Source organism: Pseudonaja textilis, chromosome 15 (assembly GCF_049901715.1).
Source record: "Pseudonaja textilis isolate UNSWEBS1 chromosome 15, rPseTex1.2, whole genome shotgun sequence".
In the NCBI taxonomy this organism is placed as follows: Eukaryota; Metazoa; Chordata; class Lepidosauria; order Squamata; family Elapidae; genus Pseudonaja; species Pseudonaja textilis.
The window spans coordinates 6,381,927-6,398,274 of NC_142004.1; the positions used below are offsets into that span (position 1 = coordinate 6,381,927).

The 16,348-nt window shown below is 42.2% G+C and overlaps 1 protein-coding gene across 1 annotated transcript; it reads left to right on the forward strand.

Annotated features, from left to right (window-relative positions):
* Positions 1-453: 453 nt before the first annotated feature.
* Positions 454-13,935, forward strand: UBE2L3 (ubiquitin conjugating enzyme E2 L3). Its single transcript, XM_026716255.2, has 4 exons — positions 454-508; positions 8,462-8,557; positions 12,153-12,339; positions 13,505-13,935. The coding sequence occupies exons 1-4, from the start codon at positions 482-484 to the stop codon at positions 13,657-13,659; spliced, it is 465 nt and encodes a 154-aa protein (XP_026572040.1). The 5' UTR covers positions 454-481; the 3' UTR covers positions 13,660-13,935.
* Positions 13,936-16,348: the final 2,413 nt, after the last annotated feature.

The following is a 16,348-nucleotide window of genomic DNA, read 5'->3' on the forward strand; positions in this document are numbered from 1 at the left end:
CCCTTCCTCTTCCCCTCCTCCTCTTCTTCTCCACCTTCACTCACACCTTCCCCCTTTCCTTCCTTCTTTCCCCTCCTCTCCTTCCCCTTCCTCTTCCCCCTCCTCCTCTTCTTCTCCACCTTCACTCACACCTTCCCCCTTTCCTTCCTTCTTCCCCCTCCTCTCCTTCCCCTTCCTCTTCCCCCTCCTCCTCTTCTTCTCCACCTTCACTCACACCTTCCCCCTTTCCTTCCTTCTTCCTCCTCCTCTCCTTCCCCTTCCCCCTCCTCCTCTTCTTCTTCCCCCTCCTCTTCCTCCTCTCCTTCCTCCTCTTTTCCCCACCCTCCCGACCAGCCAGGCTCGCCTCAATCACGCCAACATCACCCTGTTTCTCGCGCCCGCCCGCCCGGCCTGCCTGCCCGCCCGCCCGGCCTGCCTGCCTTCCAGGAAGCGCCGCCGCCGCCGCCGCTATGCATTGTGGGGCAGCGGCAGCAGATCCAAGATGGCGGCCAGCAGGAGGCTGATGAAGGTAACATCCAGGCTGAGGCCGCCGGGCCGGGGCCGGCGAGAGGCGGGGCGCGGGCGGGGAGGACGGGCCGGCCCCTCGGCCGGCCGAGCCCAGGGTGGGCGAGCGGGCGAAAGGACCGCCGGCCTGGGGGCAAAGGGGCGGGTGTCTCTCCTCTCGCTTTCGGGAAGCCGCTCGGCTTTCGGGGCCGCGCCGGCGAGGTGCCGGGGCCGCGCTTCCGCCGGGCGGCCGGGGCGGCCCCGCCGGAGCCTGAGGCGGGGGGCGGCGGCGGGAGGGGGCGAGGAGAGGGGCGAGGAGGCCTCTCGCGGGGTCGCGCGCCGCGTCGATGGCGGCGCGGGGGAAGTTGAGGGGGGGCTCTCACTTCCTAAGGGGGAGGGTGACTAAGCAAAGCGGGACAAGGAGGGGGCATCTGAGGTGAGAGACCGCCCCCTCCCCTCAAGGAGGAGGGGGTCAAAATGGGCCGGGGAGGAGAGAGAGAGAGAGAAAGAGGGAGGGGCCCTCCACCTCCCCCCCCCCGCGCATCTTCGGATGGGCGGCGGCGCCTCCTGACGTTACGAAAGCGGCTTTGGGCGAAGTGGGGGCCCGAAGAGGAGGCCCAGCTGGGATGCTTTGCCTGCCCCCCCCCCACACCCCCCATTCATCAGCCCAAAGGTTTTTCCTTGGAAGTGTGTGTGTGTGGGGGGGGTTTCCTTCCCTTTCTTGGGGGAGGGAAAGGGAACCACTAGGAGATCCTCTCTGAAAGCTGGGTGGTTTTCTTGCAGAGACGTTTCCTGACCCAACTAGGTAACATCATCAGGGCTAGGAGGGAAGGGGGTTTGTGGAGAAGAGGAGGAGGAGTAAAAAAGGAGGACTGTGGGGTCCTTGGTGCTTCTCTGAGCTGGGGTGGGGGTTGTTTCTTCCTGACATTTCATGACCCAACTAGGTAACATCATCAGGTTAGGTGGGAGAGGAGTTTGTGGAGAGGAGGAGGAGGAGGAGGAGAGGAAGGCAGCTATGGGGTCTTTGGTGCTTCTCTGAGCTGGGTGGGTTTTTTTCCCAACATTTCATGACCCAACTGAGTAACATCAGTGCTGGTGAAAAAACTGAAATGGTAACGAAAGGACCCAATAGCTTTCTTCCTCCTCCTCCACCACTACCATAAACCACCTTCTGTAGAGCTGATGATGTTACTTAGTTGGATCATGAAACGTCTGCAAGAAAACCTCCAAGCTCAGAGAGCACCAAGGAGCCTGTCAACATCATCATCATCTCCTCCTCCTCCTCATTGCAAACTCTTCTCTTTTAGTACTGATGATACTGTCTAGTTGGGTAACGAAACGTCTACAAGAAAACAACCAAGCTTAAGCAGCACCTTCCCCCATCCTCAGCCCCTCAAAGCTTTTCTTAAATTTAAATAATCTATTTTTTTAGTGTCAGATAGTAAATGGAATTACATCATAAGCAAATTGTCTGCTTCACACAGTATGCTCAATCCTGCCTCCACCACCCAAATTTCACCCCCCTAAACTAAGGTTAACTTGTCGTGGGAATGTAGCCTTAACTGACCTGCTGGATGCTATTGTGCAAAGTTTGCAGGTTGAGAAGGTTGGTTTGGTCTTCATTTATGTTATGTGCTCATCCTAAAGTTTCCTGGTCCCTGAAGTTGCTTTGTTCAGCCATAGGAAGACAATGTAAAAGGATTGGGTTTATTAACTTCCTGGATTATGTAAAGTAGAATATCCATAAGAACAGGTTTGGCACAATAAAGGCAACAAAGCGGTCCATTTGGATCTTAAAAAGAATAAGCTGGCAGGAAAGAACTACAAGTCACATAGTCGTAACACTACACTGCGCCAAATGGGGTTTCCACGTCTTAAAATCTATAAACATTCATATCAAATAATCCAATATAATTTATTAGGTAAGAGCATAACTATATCAGTATCAGAAGGTAGTAAGAAACCTGCTTAGGCATCACATAAATGAGTTTGAGATGCATTTTCGTTTTCCTTCTTTTTATAGCAGGCTATCTGCTGTCTAGCGCTTGCTTTCACTTTCACTTTCTAACTTCATCCTGTCTAGCATGCGAGGTTTAGGAAATTTCTATTAGGAGTCTGTAGGAATGGACCTTTTATGGTATATTCCTTGCTGTTAATAGGAGTTTTTTTTTTTAATATTCGGGTAAAGCTTTTGCTAACATTGCGTCACAGCAGCAGAGATGTGAAGTTGGCTACCACACCTTGATTCAACTTTTTGCTTTAGAAGGTTTAAGTCTCTCATTCTTTTTCTTTTTATATACGATTATAGATTTGGGGTAACCCTCTTAACGTTTTAAAACTCCATGAACAGGATTTAGTTAGAAGAATTCAAGAAATACTTGGACTTTTAAGTAATGATGTCACTAATATAATTCTTGCTAAGTGAGACAGTTATGGATATAATTCTCACAAATCCTGCCAGGAATTAAGCATTTCTCCCACATTCATCCACCTACAGAGTAGTCCGGGTTGGTGTTCCTGTAAACTTGGAGAAGGGGGAAATCTGATTTTATAGATACAGTCCATCCATATTATTAATTTTGTCATGTACTCTGTACTTTATTGTAATTGCTTGCTTAGGTACTCATATGTCAAAGTCATATCCTTGCAGTTAACAGCAAAAGTAATTTCCTTAAAGAATATGGCCGTTTCTGTTTTTAACCCTCTGTTCACTTGCACATTTATAACTAATAAAGGTAGTCCTCAACTTACAACAGGTTACTGACGGCTCAAAGTTACAACGGCCTGAAAAAAGTGATTTATGACTGTTTTTCATACTTAACGATTGTTGCAGCATCCCATGTCATGTGATCAAAATTCAGATGCTTGGCAACTCATTTATGACAGTTTTAATGTCCCTGGATCATGTGATTCCCTTTGTACTTCTGACAAGCAGTGTCAATGGGGAAGCGAGATTCACTTAATAACCACAATAATTTAATAACTGCAGTCATTCACTTAACAACTGTGGCAAGAAAGCTGATAAAATGAGCCGAAGTTCACTTAACAACTGTCTCACTTAGCAAGAGAAATTTGGGGCTCAGTTGTCATAAGATGAGGACTACCTGTAACCTAAACTGAAGAAGCAAGAAGATACTTAGAGTCCATTGCCATTTTACATGCAAAAAATGTACCCGATTTTAATACATTCCCAACCCAGATACAATGGTGATATACAATTAACAGCTGACAGCAAGATCAGTATATTTAATCATACAAAACCTGTTAATCAGAGCTAGAATACAGAGCCAGTTTGGTCTAGTGATTAACACACCAGGCTAGAAAGAGGAGACTGAATTCTAGTCCTGCCTTAAGGCTTGAAGACCGGGTGTCTTCGGCCCATTCAGTTTCTCTCAACCAATTCACTTCACAGGGTGGTTGTGGTTGTGCTGAAAATAGGAGGAAGATACTTTGAATATGTTTGCTGCCTTGTGTTATGTATAACAATAATACAGGTGGGATACAGATGCATACATGAATCAAACATTGCTTATTTCACAGAAATTATTTGAGGATATTGAAACCCCCAATAACCTGTAGTCTTATAACATAGGATAGTAGATCTCATATTGAATAACTATGTTTTGGATGTTAATGTAATACAGAGTTTGCAGGTTCGTTTAGTACTGGGTTTGTGTTCCCTCATTTTGTGTGTGTATGTGTGTGTGTATAATGCATGCATATATATATATATATATATATATATATTGCTAATACAAAGGGTGTTGTTTAACTCAAAACGAAAATGAATATTAAAATTCCATGAGCTAAGCAAAGAAATGTTCCTCCCTGGCCTTCTTTTGGCGCACTTGTCGATTTAATATCTGTGAATTGTAGTTTTTTTTAAAAAAAAAAAAACTCTCCCTTTAATCTTTGTGCCTTTAAGTAGCACAGGGTATTAAACAGCTGATTGCTCATTAGGTCTGTAATTCAAGCCTGCCTTATCTTAATATTAATTTCAGGCAGAGTTGACAGGACGATCAGAACCTCTGAAAGTTTCTGGCTCGCTTTATAGCGACTGATTTTAATACAGATGTGACTTGTGTTCCTACTCCTGAACTTGTGACGGGTTTTTTGTTTTTTTAATGTCACAAAGAGGAATGCATGCTATAAAAAGTTTGGAATCACCTCACAAAGCAACGATGCGTTCAGAATGGTAATTCTGCAGATCATCCGTTTCCCCCCCACCCACGCTCATTTACATAGAGATGCCTAAATGGAGGTTTATTTATTTTATTACATTTATATCTCACGTTTCCTGTGAGGCATTGGCAGCAGCATTATTACTCATCGCTTTAGCCTTTTACAACACTGTAAGATCACAGTTGGGCTGAGAAAAAGTTACCAGTCAGAATTACCCAGTAGATCCAGAGTGAGAGGTTATCCCCAATCCCCTGTTTAATTATGTGCTCAACTTGAAATATTTCTCTTTTTTGAAAGAAGTACGCTCTGAAATAATTATTCTTATGGGTGATTTTGATCTCACTTTGTACATGGAGAACGGAATTAATTATAAAGTAGAAGTTGCTAAACCTGGTTATTAAAAGCCAACTTCCTACAGGCAGGAATTGCAGAATCTTCAACCTTGCAGATGTGAGGCTCCAGCATACCTAAGCCTAAATACCGTGGTTAAGTCACCAGGAATGAAGCAGGCTACAATCCACCAATAACCTTTGAAATTCCCAGTCCATGCTACATGCGAAGGCAAAATATTTTTTTAAATTTCCATACTGAAATGGAGGGCCGAAATCCATAAGAAGCATTCCAAATAATAAAGTGCATCCTTCCCACAATAGGGGACTTTTAGACAGCACAGTTAATGTTTCCTGAAGACTACACTTATTTAATTTTCCTAACCAGAACACTGGAGCTAGGAAATAGATGTTACCTGGTGGTGGGGTCATCCATTCGTATTTACTACTCCCAAAAAACCTGATGCCTGCTTAAATGTTAGAAACCGATTGAGCCCAAAATTTCTGCTGCAAGAGCCATCAGTTTATGACAGTCTCAGATCACAGCTAAGTAAAACATTTGTTAAGTGAATTTGCCCCTTATTGCGTCCTTTTCTGGCCTCCAGTGGTTGAGTGAATCCCTGTAGTTATTAAATTAGTCAAATTGTTGTTAAGCGAATCCTGCTTTTCCCCTTCCCCCATTGCAACCGACGTAAGTACAAGTCAGTTGCCCAGCATCCAAATGTAGATCGTGTGACTATGGGGATGCTGCAACGGTCGTATGCGTGAAAAACAGTCCTAAGTCACTTTTTTGACTTAGTTGTAACTGAATGGCCACTAAATGAACTGTTGTAAGTTGAGGACTACCTGTATTTTGAGCTTTTTCTTCTGTTTTTTTTCTTATATTTTAACACAGTCAACAACCTAAAATGTAACCTTATTTGTGTAAAAAACAAACACACACACACAAGCAATTCTCTCTTGCAACAGAGTAGTCAAAATCTATTTTTCATTTCAAAACCCCCCAGATAAATAAAAGCCTTCCCCTCGCAAGAAGGGTCATAAAGAGGAAACTCAGAGGCTTCCCAGAGGTTTTAAGTGATCAATGTTAACTTTCTTTTATTCCCAGGATTTGCCTTTCTGGGGGGTAGATTAAAACGTCCAGGCATGGGAAAACATGTCAGATATAATAACTAAAGCTACACATTATAGGTAGTCCTTGATTTATGACCACAACTGAGCCCAAAGTTTCCATTGCTGAGCGGGATAGTTGTTAAGTGGGTTTGTGCTAAAAATAGATCCTAATATAGAATTTAGCGGTTTGATGGAAAGAAAATACAGACCTGAAAATTGTTGGCATACCGGTGGCACTTTTTAGTTTGGGCCTAGCCTTGTTATAACTTTAAAACTATGGTTTATTGAATAAGCCTTGTTAGCTGAGCTCATGAAGTCGGTCTCTTTGTCTCTCTATCCTATCTATCTTATCTCTATATCATTTATATCGATCGATCAATCTTATTTGCTACCCATCTTGTAACAGAACTACTCTGGGCAGCTTACAGCATTAATTAAATCATAATTATCCACTCAGTCCTTTCTTCACTGCGAGATGGATGGCAAATAAATTTGATAATAATAAAATAATAATGTTTTATAAATCATAGATGGAAACGGCTTCAGTCCTTAGAGATTGAATTAGAAAGGGCCAGGTAGCATTGCAGCTGAAGCAAGAATCGTAGTGGTTTTCTTAGGAAGCCAGAGGTATACCCAGGGTTTGAAGTTGGCTAAGGGTTGTTGATTTTAAAGTCCCAAAAGGGTAGAAACTGACATAAATGCTGGTTTATTCCTTATTAACAGTCCCCACTAGTGGGAAGAACCAAATGGATATTCACAGTGACTCAGAAGTGTTCATGTGACCCATATGACACGCACACCAACAATAAATGTCCCCACCCAAGGTCACAGATTCTCACATGAGTCTTGTGGCATTTTCTTTTCAGTTGAAATGAACTGAAAAGAAGCAAGATAAATTGGCCTGGGTTTGGATGAAACTCTATGTAAACTTGTACGGGAAGTGTAATATACGGAACGCTGGGTATTATCAGCAAACAGTGACACAACTCTTAAAACTTTCCTAGCCACATAATTACGACATCATCTTTAATACTACCAAGGGTGATGCCAACTCCTTGGGAAATTCCTCACTGCTGAACTGGCAGGCTAGTGACTTTTTAAGTTCTCTGTCTTTTTTTTTTTTTTCAGTTCTTGAATCCAGAGCGTTCAAGACGGTTTGAGAGGTTTACTCTAATTTGGCTTTGAATTTCTGCCTTCCAAGACAAGGAAACAGCAAGCTGGTTTATTAGCCTACACAGCTAAATTGTCAAACATTTACTTGGCTGAACGCCTGCATAAGCTGAATGCATCAGGCACACCCATGAAACCAATGCAATATTTTCACAGTGCAGGTCAAATCCCTCATGAGAGATTTCTATTTTTGTTAGCGGTGAGCGTAGCTAATTATATCCATCTACTCTGTGGATTTTGTGGGTGACTCCTGCTCCAACCAAATCTTCATGGTTTCACCAGATCAGGTCAATTCATAATGGTGATGGACCCAATCTCGAAGCAGAATTAGAGAATAAGAGTTGGAAGTGTCCTTGGAGGTCATCTAGTCCAACCCCCTGATGGGTTGGGTGGATGTGACCGGCAAGAGACGGTTACCCTTCAGATCACCTGGTCCCAAGCCAGGAAGGGCTTTAAAGGTGACAGTCTGCACCTTGAACTGCCCTGGAAGTAAATCGGCGGCGGCTGGAAAAGCTGATTGTACAGGTAGCTCTCAACTTACAACAGTTCATTTAGTGACCGTTTGAAGCTACAGTGACACTGAAAAAAGCAACTTCTGACAGCTTTTCACATTATGACTGTGGCAGCATCTCCGTGGACATGTGACCCAAAGCTTGGCAACTGACGCATATTTATGATGGTTGCAGCGCCCTGGGGTCGTGCGATCCCCTTTTGCAGGTCGATGGGGAAGCTTGATTCACTTAACAACAACTGCAGTGGCTTACCTAACAACTGGGGCAAGAAAGGTCGTAAAACTAGGGCAGAACTCACTTAACAACTGTCCCCCTCGGCAAGAGAAATTCGGGGCTCCATTTGGGGTCATAAGTCGAGAGCTGCCTGTGTAACATAGTGACAGAATACTGGCTGGTATTAAGTCTGAATTCTCTGTGAAAGCCAAACAGAGGAATTGGGCCTTTTCCAGATTGATCCTGATTTTAGCTATCCCTTCCGTATCTCCTTGTAGTAAACCTGTAGCATGACAAGAGGAAGAAAAAAGGGAGAAGACCGACTGGGAGACAGTTTGACTTTGACTAAGACGATATGAAAGTAAAAATAACCCATGTGTTTTCCTGAATATTACAACTGGTTATTTTGGCTGATGTGGTTAATATGCTTCTCTCTCTCTCTCTCTGCTCGGCTTGTAGGAGCTTGAAGAAATCCGCAAATGTGGAATGAAGAATTTCCGTAATATCCAGGTGGACGAAGCTAACTTATTGACTTGGCAAGGGCTTATTGTTCCCGTGAGTGTGAAAAGTAACCTCTTGTAATTGTTAAAATAGTGAACTCTCTAATTTTCCTTAAATACCCTGACACCTTTAGCTTGGTCCTTGCAGAACAGGCCGAGCGAATCCGTGGCGATTTCCAGAGTGAAGAACAAAAAAGTATTTCTGTGCGAATGACACCCGAATAATTAAATTAGCTGCCATCCATCTTTGCATTAAAAGAAAAGTATTTCTAGTTTCTAAAGCCCTTAAACCTCTAAATCGTTGCACAGTGGTTAAAACTTTAAAAGAGAAACCCGGCCCGAGAGAAGCTCCTGTTGTAGTGCAGCTAACAAGATACAACAACAATGGGGGGGAAAATGGATATGAAGGAAAAATGAAAGGGGGAAAAAGCACGCCACAAGCCTTAAAAGCTTCAAAATGGGCCTTAGAATAGCCAGCTCAAATAGCAACTATGGTGACGGGTTTGTTTCTAGCACCCTCCAAGAATCCCAGCATTCAGCATAATATGCAGGTATGGGAAACATAGAATTTATTTCAAGAAATTTAGATTTCATTCCCTATCACAGAATCTATACCTGTCCCTTATATCCCACAGGTCTTGGGCAGGGTAGGAAATGCTCTCTTAAGATAGTCCTTGGGTTACAACCATTCATTAGTGGGCATTTAAAGTTAACAACGGCATTGAAAAATAACTGATGACCGTTACAGCATCTCCTTGGTCACGTGATCAGAATTTGGGCAGTCGGCAACTGGCATGTACTTATGACTGTTGCACGGTCCTGGGGTCACGTGATCACCCTTTTTAACCTTTCCCAGCCGGCCTCCAACAAGCAAAAGCCAATGGGAGAAGCTGAATTCATTTACTGACTGTATGATTCATTTAACAATTGCAGTGAATCACTTAACCCCCGTGAGGGGAGAGTCATAAAACGGGACCCAACTCACTTAACATCCACTTCGTTTAGCAACAGAAATGTTGGATTCAGTTGTGATCGCACGTTGAGGACTACCACCAACTTGTCATTCTTGGATTCAAAAGTGATTTCTTTTATGGCCTTAAGGGCCACTTTTGTAAATGTTAAAGTCTCCTTGAATTTGAGGACTAGCTGCATGGCCAGACAGTTAAATTCCAGGTCTAAAGATCTGCCCCACGTAAATTTGAAACCCATTCTTAGTTATTTGAAGCTTTGTGTCCCTTTGGAGACGCAACAACCCCAGTTGTCATGGGGTTTCTTCTTTCCTTGCCTCCTTGCAGGCAAGCCGGTCAAATAACAGGGTTATTAAAACAAACGAAGAACAATTCAAAGGACGGAGGAAGGTTTCAAGCTGTTACCTAACAGGAAAAATAGAACCTCAACTCTGGCTCATTTCGCTCCCTGAGAGTTGGCATTTTCATTTGATAAAGGCTTTGATTTCCTTCTGATAAAGGCAAGAATAGTTTCGTCAAAGCATAGATGAAGGCTGTGAGGCCGGAGGGAAAACAGGATACTTACCGGGAGACACCTAGAACAAAGGAAGATAAAGTAAAGCTCACAATGTACGTCACACATTGCAGCATACAGAAGTGTGGTACTCCCCTTTCTTGTGCTGGGCCAAGAGACAGCCCGTCAGCAGTTAAAACGTTGGAACTCAAAGCCACCTCAGGACACTCAAAGTTGGGACATGCTCGCCCTACCGTCTCGGTGTCTAAGGAACATTTTTAATGCACCAAACCTGGTCCCTCTTAACTCCTAAAGAAAGATAGTCCTGGATTTACAATGGTTCATTTAGTGACTGTTCAAATGGCACTGGAAAAAAAAATTACTTCCCCGAAAATAAGTTCCAACTGGAAGATAAGGCTTAGTGTGATTTTTCAGGAGGCTCATAAGATAAGTGCTAGCCCTCAAAATAAGCCCTAGTTAAGATTGTCCACCAGATGGACACATTCAGGACTGTATTTCCCCCAAAATAAGACCCAACTGGAAAATAAGGCTTAGCATGATTTTTCAGGATGCTCATAAGATAAGCTCTACCCCCAAAATAAGCCCTAGTTAAGATTGTCAGCCAGATGGACACCGTAACCTAACCCTAACCGTATTTCCCTCAAAATAAGATCTAACTGGAAAATAAGGCCTGATGCAGCAAAAAATAAATATAAGATCCGATCTTATTTTGGGGGAAAACACGGTATGACCTTTTCTCACACTTAACAACCATTGCAGCATCTCATTTGATCAAAATTCGGATGTTTGGCAGCTGACTCATATTTATGATGGTTGAAGTCTCTTTTTGTGATCTTCTGACAAGCAAAATCGAAGAGGAAGCCAAGAGTTGCTTCCCAACCGTAGAACTTAATAAGCTGAGACGATTCACTTAATAACCATCTCAAAAGAAAGTCGTAGCAAAAGTCACTGCAGAAATGCCTTACTTTGCAGCAGAAATGTTGGGCCCAATTGTAAGTCGAGGACTACCTGTATAAAATGTTGTGCCCATGAGTGAATAATTTATTCTGAAGGATTGAATATTCCCTGCCTCTTTTATTTATCTCCATTTCCCCAGGATTCCCACCCACCCACGCCAAACAAATCTTGACTGTGTTACTTCCCCAGAATGAAGGAATGTGTATTCTGCATTCACACACAAAATATATATTTGAATAGAGGTACTTTAAAGGAAAATAATTGTCAAGTTGTATCTTGCAATTCTCTTGCAGAATCGTGGGCGTCTTTTTATTTAATTTTTAACACGTCGCTGCTTTGAGAATAATAGTTGTTCAACTGTTTTATCCAGATACTAGTTTTACAAGATAATCCTTCTGGCAGGCTTTTATTGGTAAATTCCTAATCATTCTGTCTTCTGTAAACAATACTGTAATTTGCATTGAATCTGTCTGTGTGTGAACACTCCTTTGTGGAAAAAAGTTAACACAGGCAAACTTTTATTTGATTTCACGTAGTTGCACAGGCATCCAGCCAAACTCTGGGCCGCTGACAACCCGAGAAACAAAAGAATATGTACAACAATAAAAACAAGAGAAATAGTATAAGAAACCCAGAGTAGATATTCAGTTCCCTTTTTTTTTTCAGGAGATTGCATAAAATAAACTGAATCCTGCTGATAAAGATTGCAATATGTGAGTTCTTTAAAAAAAAAAATCAGATTTAAAATAATAATAGCAGGGTGTTTGATGGCCGGATGCCCTTCCTGTCACCCGGGCGGAGTTTTGTTCTGCAGATATATTCTCATTGTGCCCAGAGAGAGAAATATCTGCCTCTTTTTTGGGATCAAACTCACAGCCTCCTGATTGTGAGGCGAGAGCTCCACCTCTAGTCCACCGTACAACTCTACAAAACAGGATCACATGACCCGGGATATTACAGCTCTCATAAGTACATGCCAGTTGCCAAGCTTGATCACATGACCATGGGGTTGCTGCAATGGTCGTGTGATAAATGGTCACAAGTCGCTTTTTTCAGTGCCGCCGTAACTTAGAACGGTCGCTATAAACAAACAGTTAAGTCGAGGACTGCCTGTCTATCTGATTCCTCTCCCCACTCTCCAGCTTTCCTCTGAATTCCTTTTCTGGTTGTCTTGGGCTGCTTTTCATAACCACCTGTGTTACCTCTCGTAGGACAACCCTCCATACGACAAGGGGGCGTTCAGAATCGAAATCAACTTTCCTGCAGAGTATCCATTCAAACCTCCCAAGATCACATTTAAAACGAAAATCTATCACCCTAACATCGATGAAAAGGGGCAGGTTTGTCTGCCAGTAATTAGTGCTGAAAACTGGAAACCAGCCACCAAAACTGATCAAGGTAAGAGATCTCCAGCCGTTTGGGCTATCGATTTCTGTACTAGGTCTTAATTTTTGGGAAGGGATCTCGGAGCCTAAGCGTGCCGGGCTCTTTAAATCTTGTGATGAAAATCACTTTTGAGGGAGAACGAATTCTCATTTTTCTCATTCTTCCCTCCCTAGCTTAGTTTAAAAATCTGAATTTATCGCAAAGGATAAAAAGACGTGAAATTTCCAGGCAGCTAGCTACATCTGAAAAACGATATGTCCAGTATTCAGGGCGTGTACGATCGACCTTGTTCATCATATCTCCTGAATAAAACCCCATTTAGGTAGCCGTAAGGTAGTTATAGTACGCTTTCAACCAATTCTTAAATGGATTATTCTAATAGTCCAAGATGAGCTTTGATATTCCTCATCCAGCATTCTTTGTTTGCTCGTGTGCTAGAGTGTGGATTCAGAACCGAGTTTCTCTCTTTGTTTCTGCCAGAAAAAGCTTTACACACGCATTATTTTGCACACACAGAGTAGCTCCTCCATTCATAAATCTGAATATACCGCCATTATGGCGGCTGATCCAATATGAAATATACCAGTGAAGATTGTCGTACGTAATGGCTCCAGATGTAATGTAATTTGTCCCAGTTTGCTTTAGCACGTTCCAGTCAGTCGTGGTTTATTTAGCCAACCATGGCCAAAGCTGGGCTTGAAGGCTGCACTCAACCTTTGAAGGACAAAGTTGAGGAACCAGAGCCTTAAAAAAGCAGCAATTGTAGGGCGAACATTTTCATTTCTGTTTGCATTCAGTTCAGATTTAAACCCGATGGCTTACATGACAACTTTTTTGGTCGTTCATTCCATACATGCATTTCAAACTTTCCCAGTTCTCTTCCATTAAAAAATAGAATTTGGAAAACATTTGTGGAGGACTTAAGTGCCATTCCCAAGGATTCGAGTGCCACCTGCTCAGAGTCCCCTGAACTGCAAGATGGGTGGCAAATAAATTGGATAATCAATCTATTACTAATCAATAAATCTCGGGGATCTGCAAATCGATGGTTCTGCCTCTCTTTCCCAGCCACGCTGATCTCTCTTTTCTTCTTCCTTCCTTCTTTTCCCCCTCTTTCTTTCTTCTTTCCTCCCTCCCTCCCTCCCCTCTTCGCCCCCACCTTCCTTTCTCTCGACAGTAATCCAGTCCCTCATAGCACTGGTGAACGACCCCCAACCAGAGCACCCCCTTCGAGCCGACTTAGCCGAAGAATACTCTAAGGACCGTAAAAAATTCTGTAAGAATGCTGAAGAGTTTACAAAGAAATATGGTGAAAAACGACCAGTGGACTAAAAACAACAACAACGACAACAACAAAAACAAAACACAACAAAACAAAAACAACAACAACAAAAAATACACCTGACCGAGTTGATGTCAGCAATGTGTGATAGAAGAGCTGAAGAAGAGCATTTCAGACACACCCAAAAAGCAGGACTCTCTATGGAAATTGACAAGTGTCACCTCTTGGTGTTAACTTGTGGCTGTTAAACTAACTTTCTACCGTTTCTTAATCAAAAGTGGTCTAGGTAATCTGTAAAGAAAGGATTAAAAATTTAAGATGTTCTAGTTCTGCTTTCTTTGTTTAAAATCACTGCTTTAATGTACTTTAAAAAATGCTGTTTCCTTTTCCTTTCTCTTTTTTGTTTTCTCCTGGTCACAATTTATCAGAAAAAAAGTCTTAGGCTTATAACTTGCCCTTTAAATTCAGAAGGTCATGGCTGTTGTTTCTTATTTTCCTTTGCAAATCTCTCTCTTTTTTTTTTTATTCCCCATTTTTTTGGTTGCCCCTTATCCTTCCCTCCTCCCTCCCTCAGACAGAAGAAAACAAAACCACAGCTACTTAATTTCTTAGCAAAAAGAAAACAGAAAGACATTTTTTGGGGGAAAAATAAGAGCTGTTTGTTTTCCCTGTCTTAAAACGTTGCACTGTGTTTTGTGGACATGGGTCCAAGTTTTTTTCCGACTTTGGTTTGTCACATAAACGAATCTGCCGTATGTACTCCAAAAAAAAAAAAAAAAAACCCCAAACCCCACCAGAATCAACCCCAGATCTGTTGTAAATCTGGCTGATGTGGTTACAATAATGTTTATTAAATGGGGAACTCCAAGCTTTGCTTGCAGGAAGGAATTGAATGGCTTGTATTCTGTTCAGGGGGAGGACATTTTGGCACAAAATATCCTTTAGCAAAGCGGAGTGTAATTTTCTTTCCCTTCCCTCTTCCCCCCCACCTTCCCTTTTTTTTAAAAAAAATTACTCTCCACTTTTATTCTTTAGTGTCTATGCAGGCTACCTAGAATAAAGAAGGACTCGAGTCCATTTGCGAAAATTTCAAATATGGGACCAAGAGGTACCAAAACAGAATTAAATTACCAACTAACCAACTAAACCCACCTCCTTATCCTGTATACTTCCTAGCTGAGAGACTTAACTGGGGGAGATCCTTCTGGAAAACTTAGTTCTGAAGAACAAAAACCTAGTCACAAAAAATTCTTCAGTTGACCTCTTTTCCCTGTGCAAACGACTAAACTTTAATTTTTCTTCTAATAATGGATTGGTTTGATTGATTGTCGTCCCAAACGTAAGCAATTTCCATTAAGCAATAACCCGTGCCCATCGTGAAATCGAGCAGTTGCCTTTCTCCGCAAAATAATAACCTGTACATGACATGTGGCATTCTAGGAGTAATATTGATTCAACAGCGTCGATTCAACCCCAGCTATCCCTGCTCTCGATCGGGCGTGTGACGTTCTTTCCCACGGAGAACCGAACCACCCCGTTTTAGGATGTGTCGCGTTTTAGGATGGGCAAAAATGCAACTTAGTTTACGTGACACAGTGAATTTTTCCCCAGGCTGCTCTAAAATGCTTTAAAATGCCTGGCTTTTAAGTGAGCGTTTCAAACCCATTTCTGTGAAAACTGCAGTGAAGAACCAAACCCCAGTGCGTAAATAAACATTTCTGTTTTGCATGTCTTCGCTTTCATAGATCTCTCGGCATTCCGGTGGGTTTTAATTTTTTCAGGAATCTGGAATCCTTGTTCAGTCTTTAGGGAATGAATGTATGGTTGGGGAGCTGTAGAAATAGCATTTCAAGTTTTAATTATTATTATTATTTTGCATACACCCTTCCATCTCCTCCACTCCAGCTTTTGATTTTAAACTGTACAAGATTGACAGCCAAGTACCTCTGTTTGAAAAGTAGAAAGAAAGAAAGAAAAAAGGCAGTTTTTTTTCCTTATCAGTTGGGGTATGAAACATCTGTTTTAAGTGTTCTTAGACACATTCTTTGGTAGGCGATTAAAGTTTAAAAAAAAAAAAAACCTTAATGGACACTTGCATTTTCCTTAATATGTGTGTGTAGGCTTGGTGACCAGCACTTGTCTATTACCAAAATCTCCACAACTTTTGTGTCTTCGTTTGCAGAAAGTTGGAACTGACTTTGTTTCATTCACGCTCACTCCGATTCAAAATAAACAAAAAAAATGCCAAATTTTACCTGTCAAACTGAAGTGTATATAAAACCCTGCCTTGCAAGACATTGCAAAAAAAAAAAAATTGTCCTTTTTCTTTTAGTTGTTGTTCCATATGCAGCTCTTTAACTCTTTTTACTTCGATATTGGGGAATGGGCGGCGGGGGGGGAATCAGTCTCTCTTTTTAAATTGCAAACATCTCTTAAGTCGAATTGCAAATATGTCCATGGGTGCTTTCGGAGCAGAGAACATAAAAAATCTGGATAATTTAAGGCGCCGACATTCAGAATCCCCATCTTATCTTGGTTACTTTGAACCGCAAAAATCTTAACTTCTCCCCTGTGGGTCAGATTCCTGCACTCAAGCCCAGTAATTGTCAGCTGCATTTGTGCAAATAACACAACACCTGTCCCTCAGTCTTTACCTATAACCAACTACCCATCTACAAACTCACCTTGTGAGCGTCCTTATTCTCTTTCCCTTTTCTGGCTACCAAAATGTAATTTTCC

Bases quoted from the DNA above. Each gene is read 5' to 3' on its own strand.
- UBE2L3 (XM_026716255.2), top strand. From the start codon at position 482: ATGGCGGCCAGCAGGAGGCTGATGAAG. The intron at 509-8,461 runs GTAACATCCAGG...CTCGGCTTGTAG, and splicing joins CCAGCAGGAGGCTGATGAAG to GAGCTTGAAGAAATCCGCAA. The intron at 12,340-13,504 runs GTAAGAGATCTC...TTCTCTCGACAG, and splicing joins AGCCACCAAAACTGATCAAG to TAATCCAGTCCCTCATAGCA.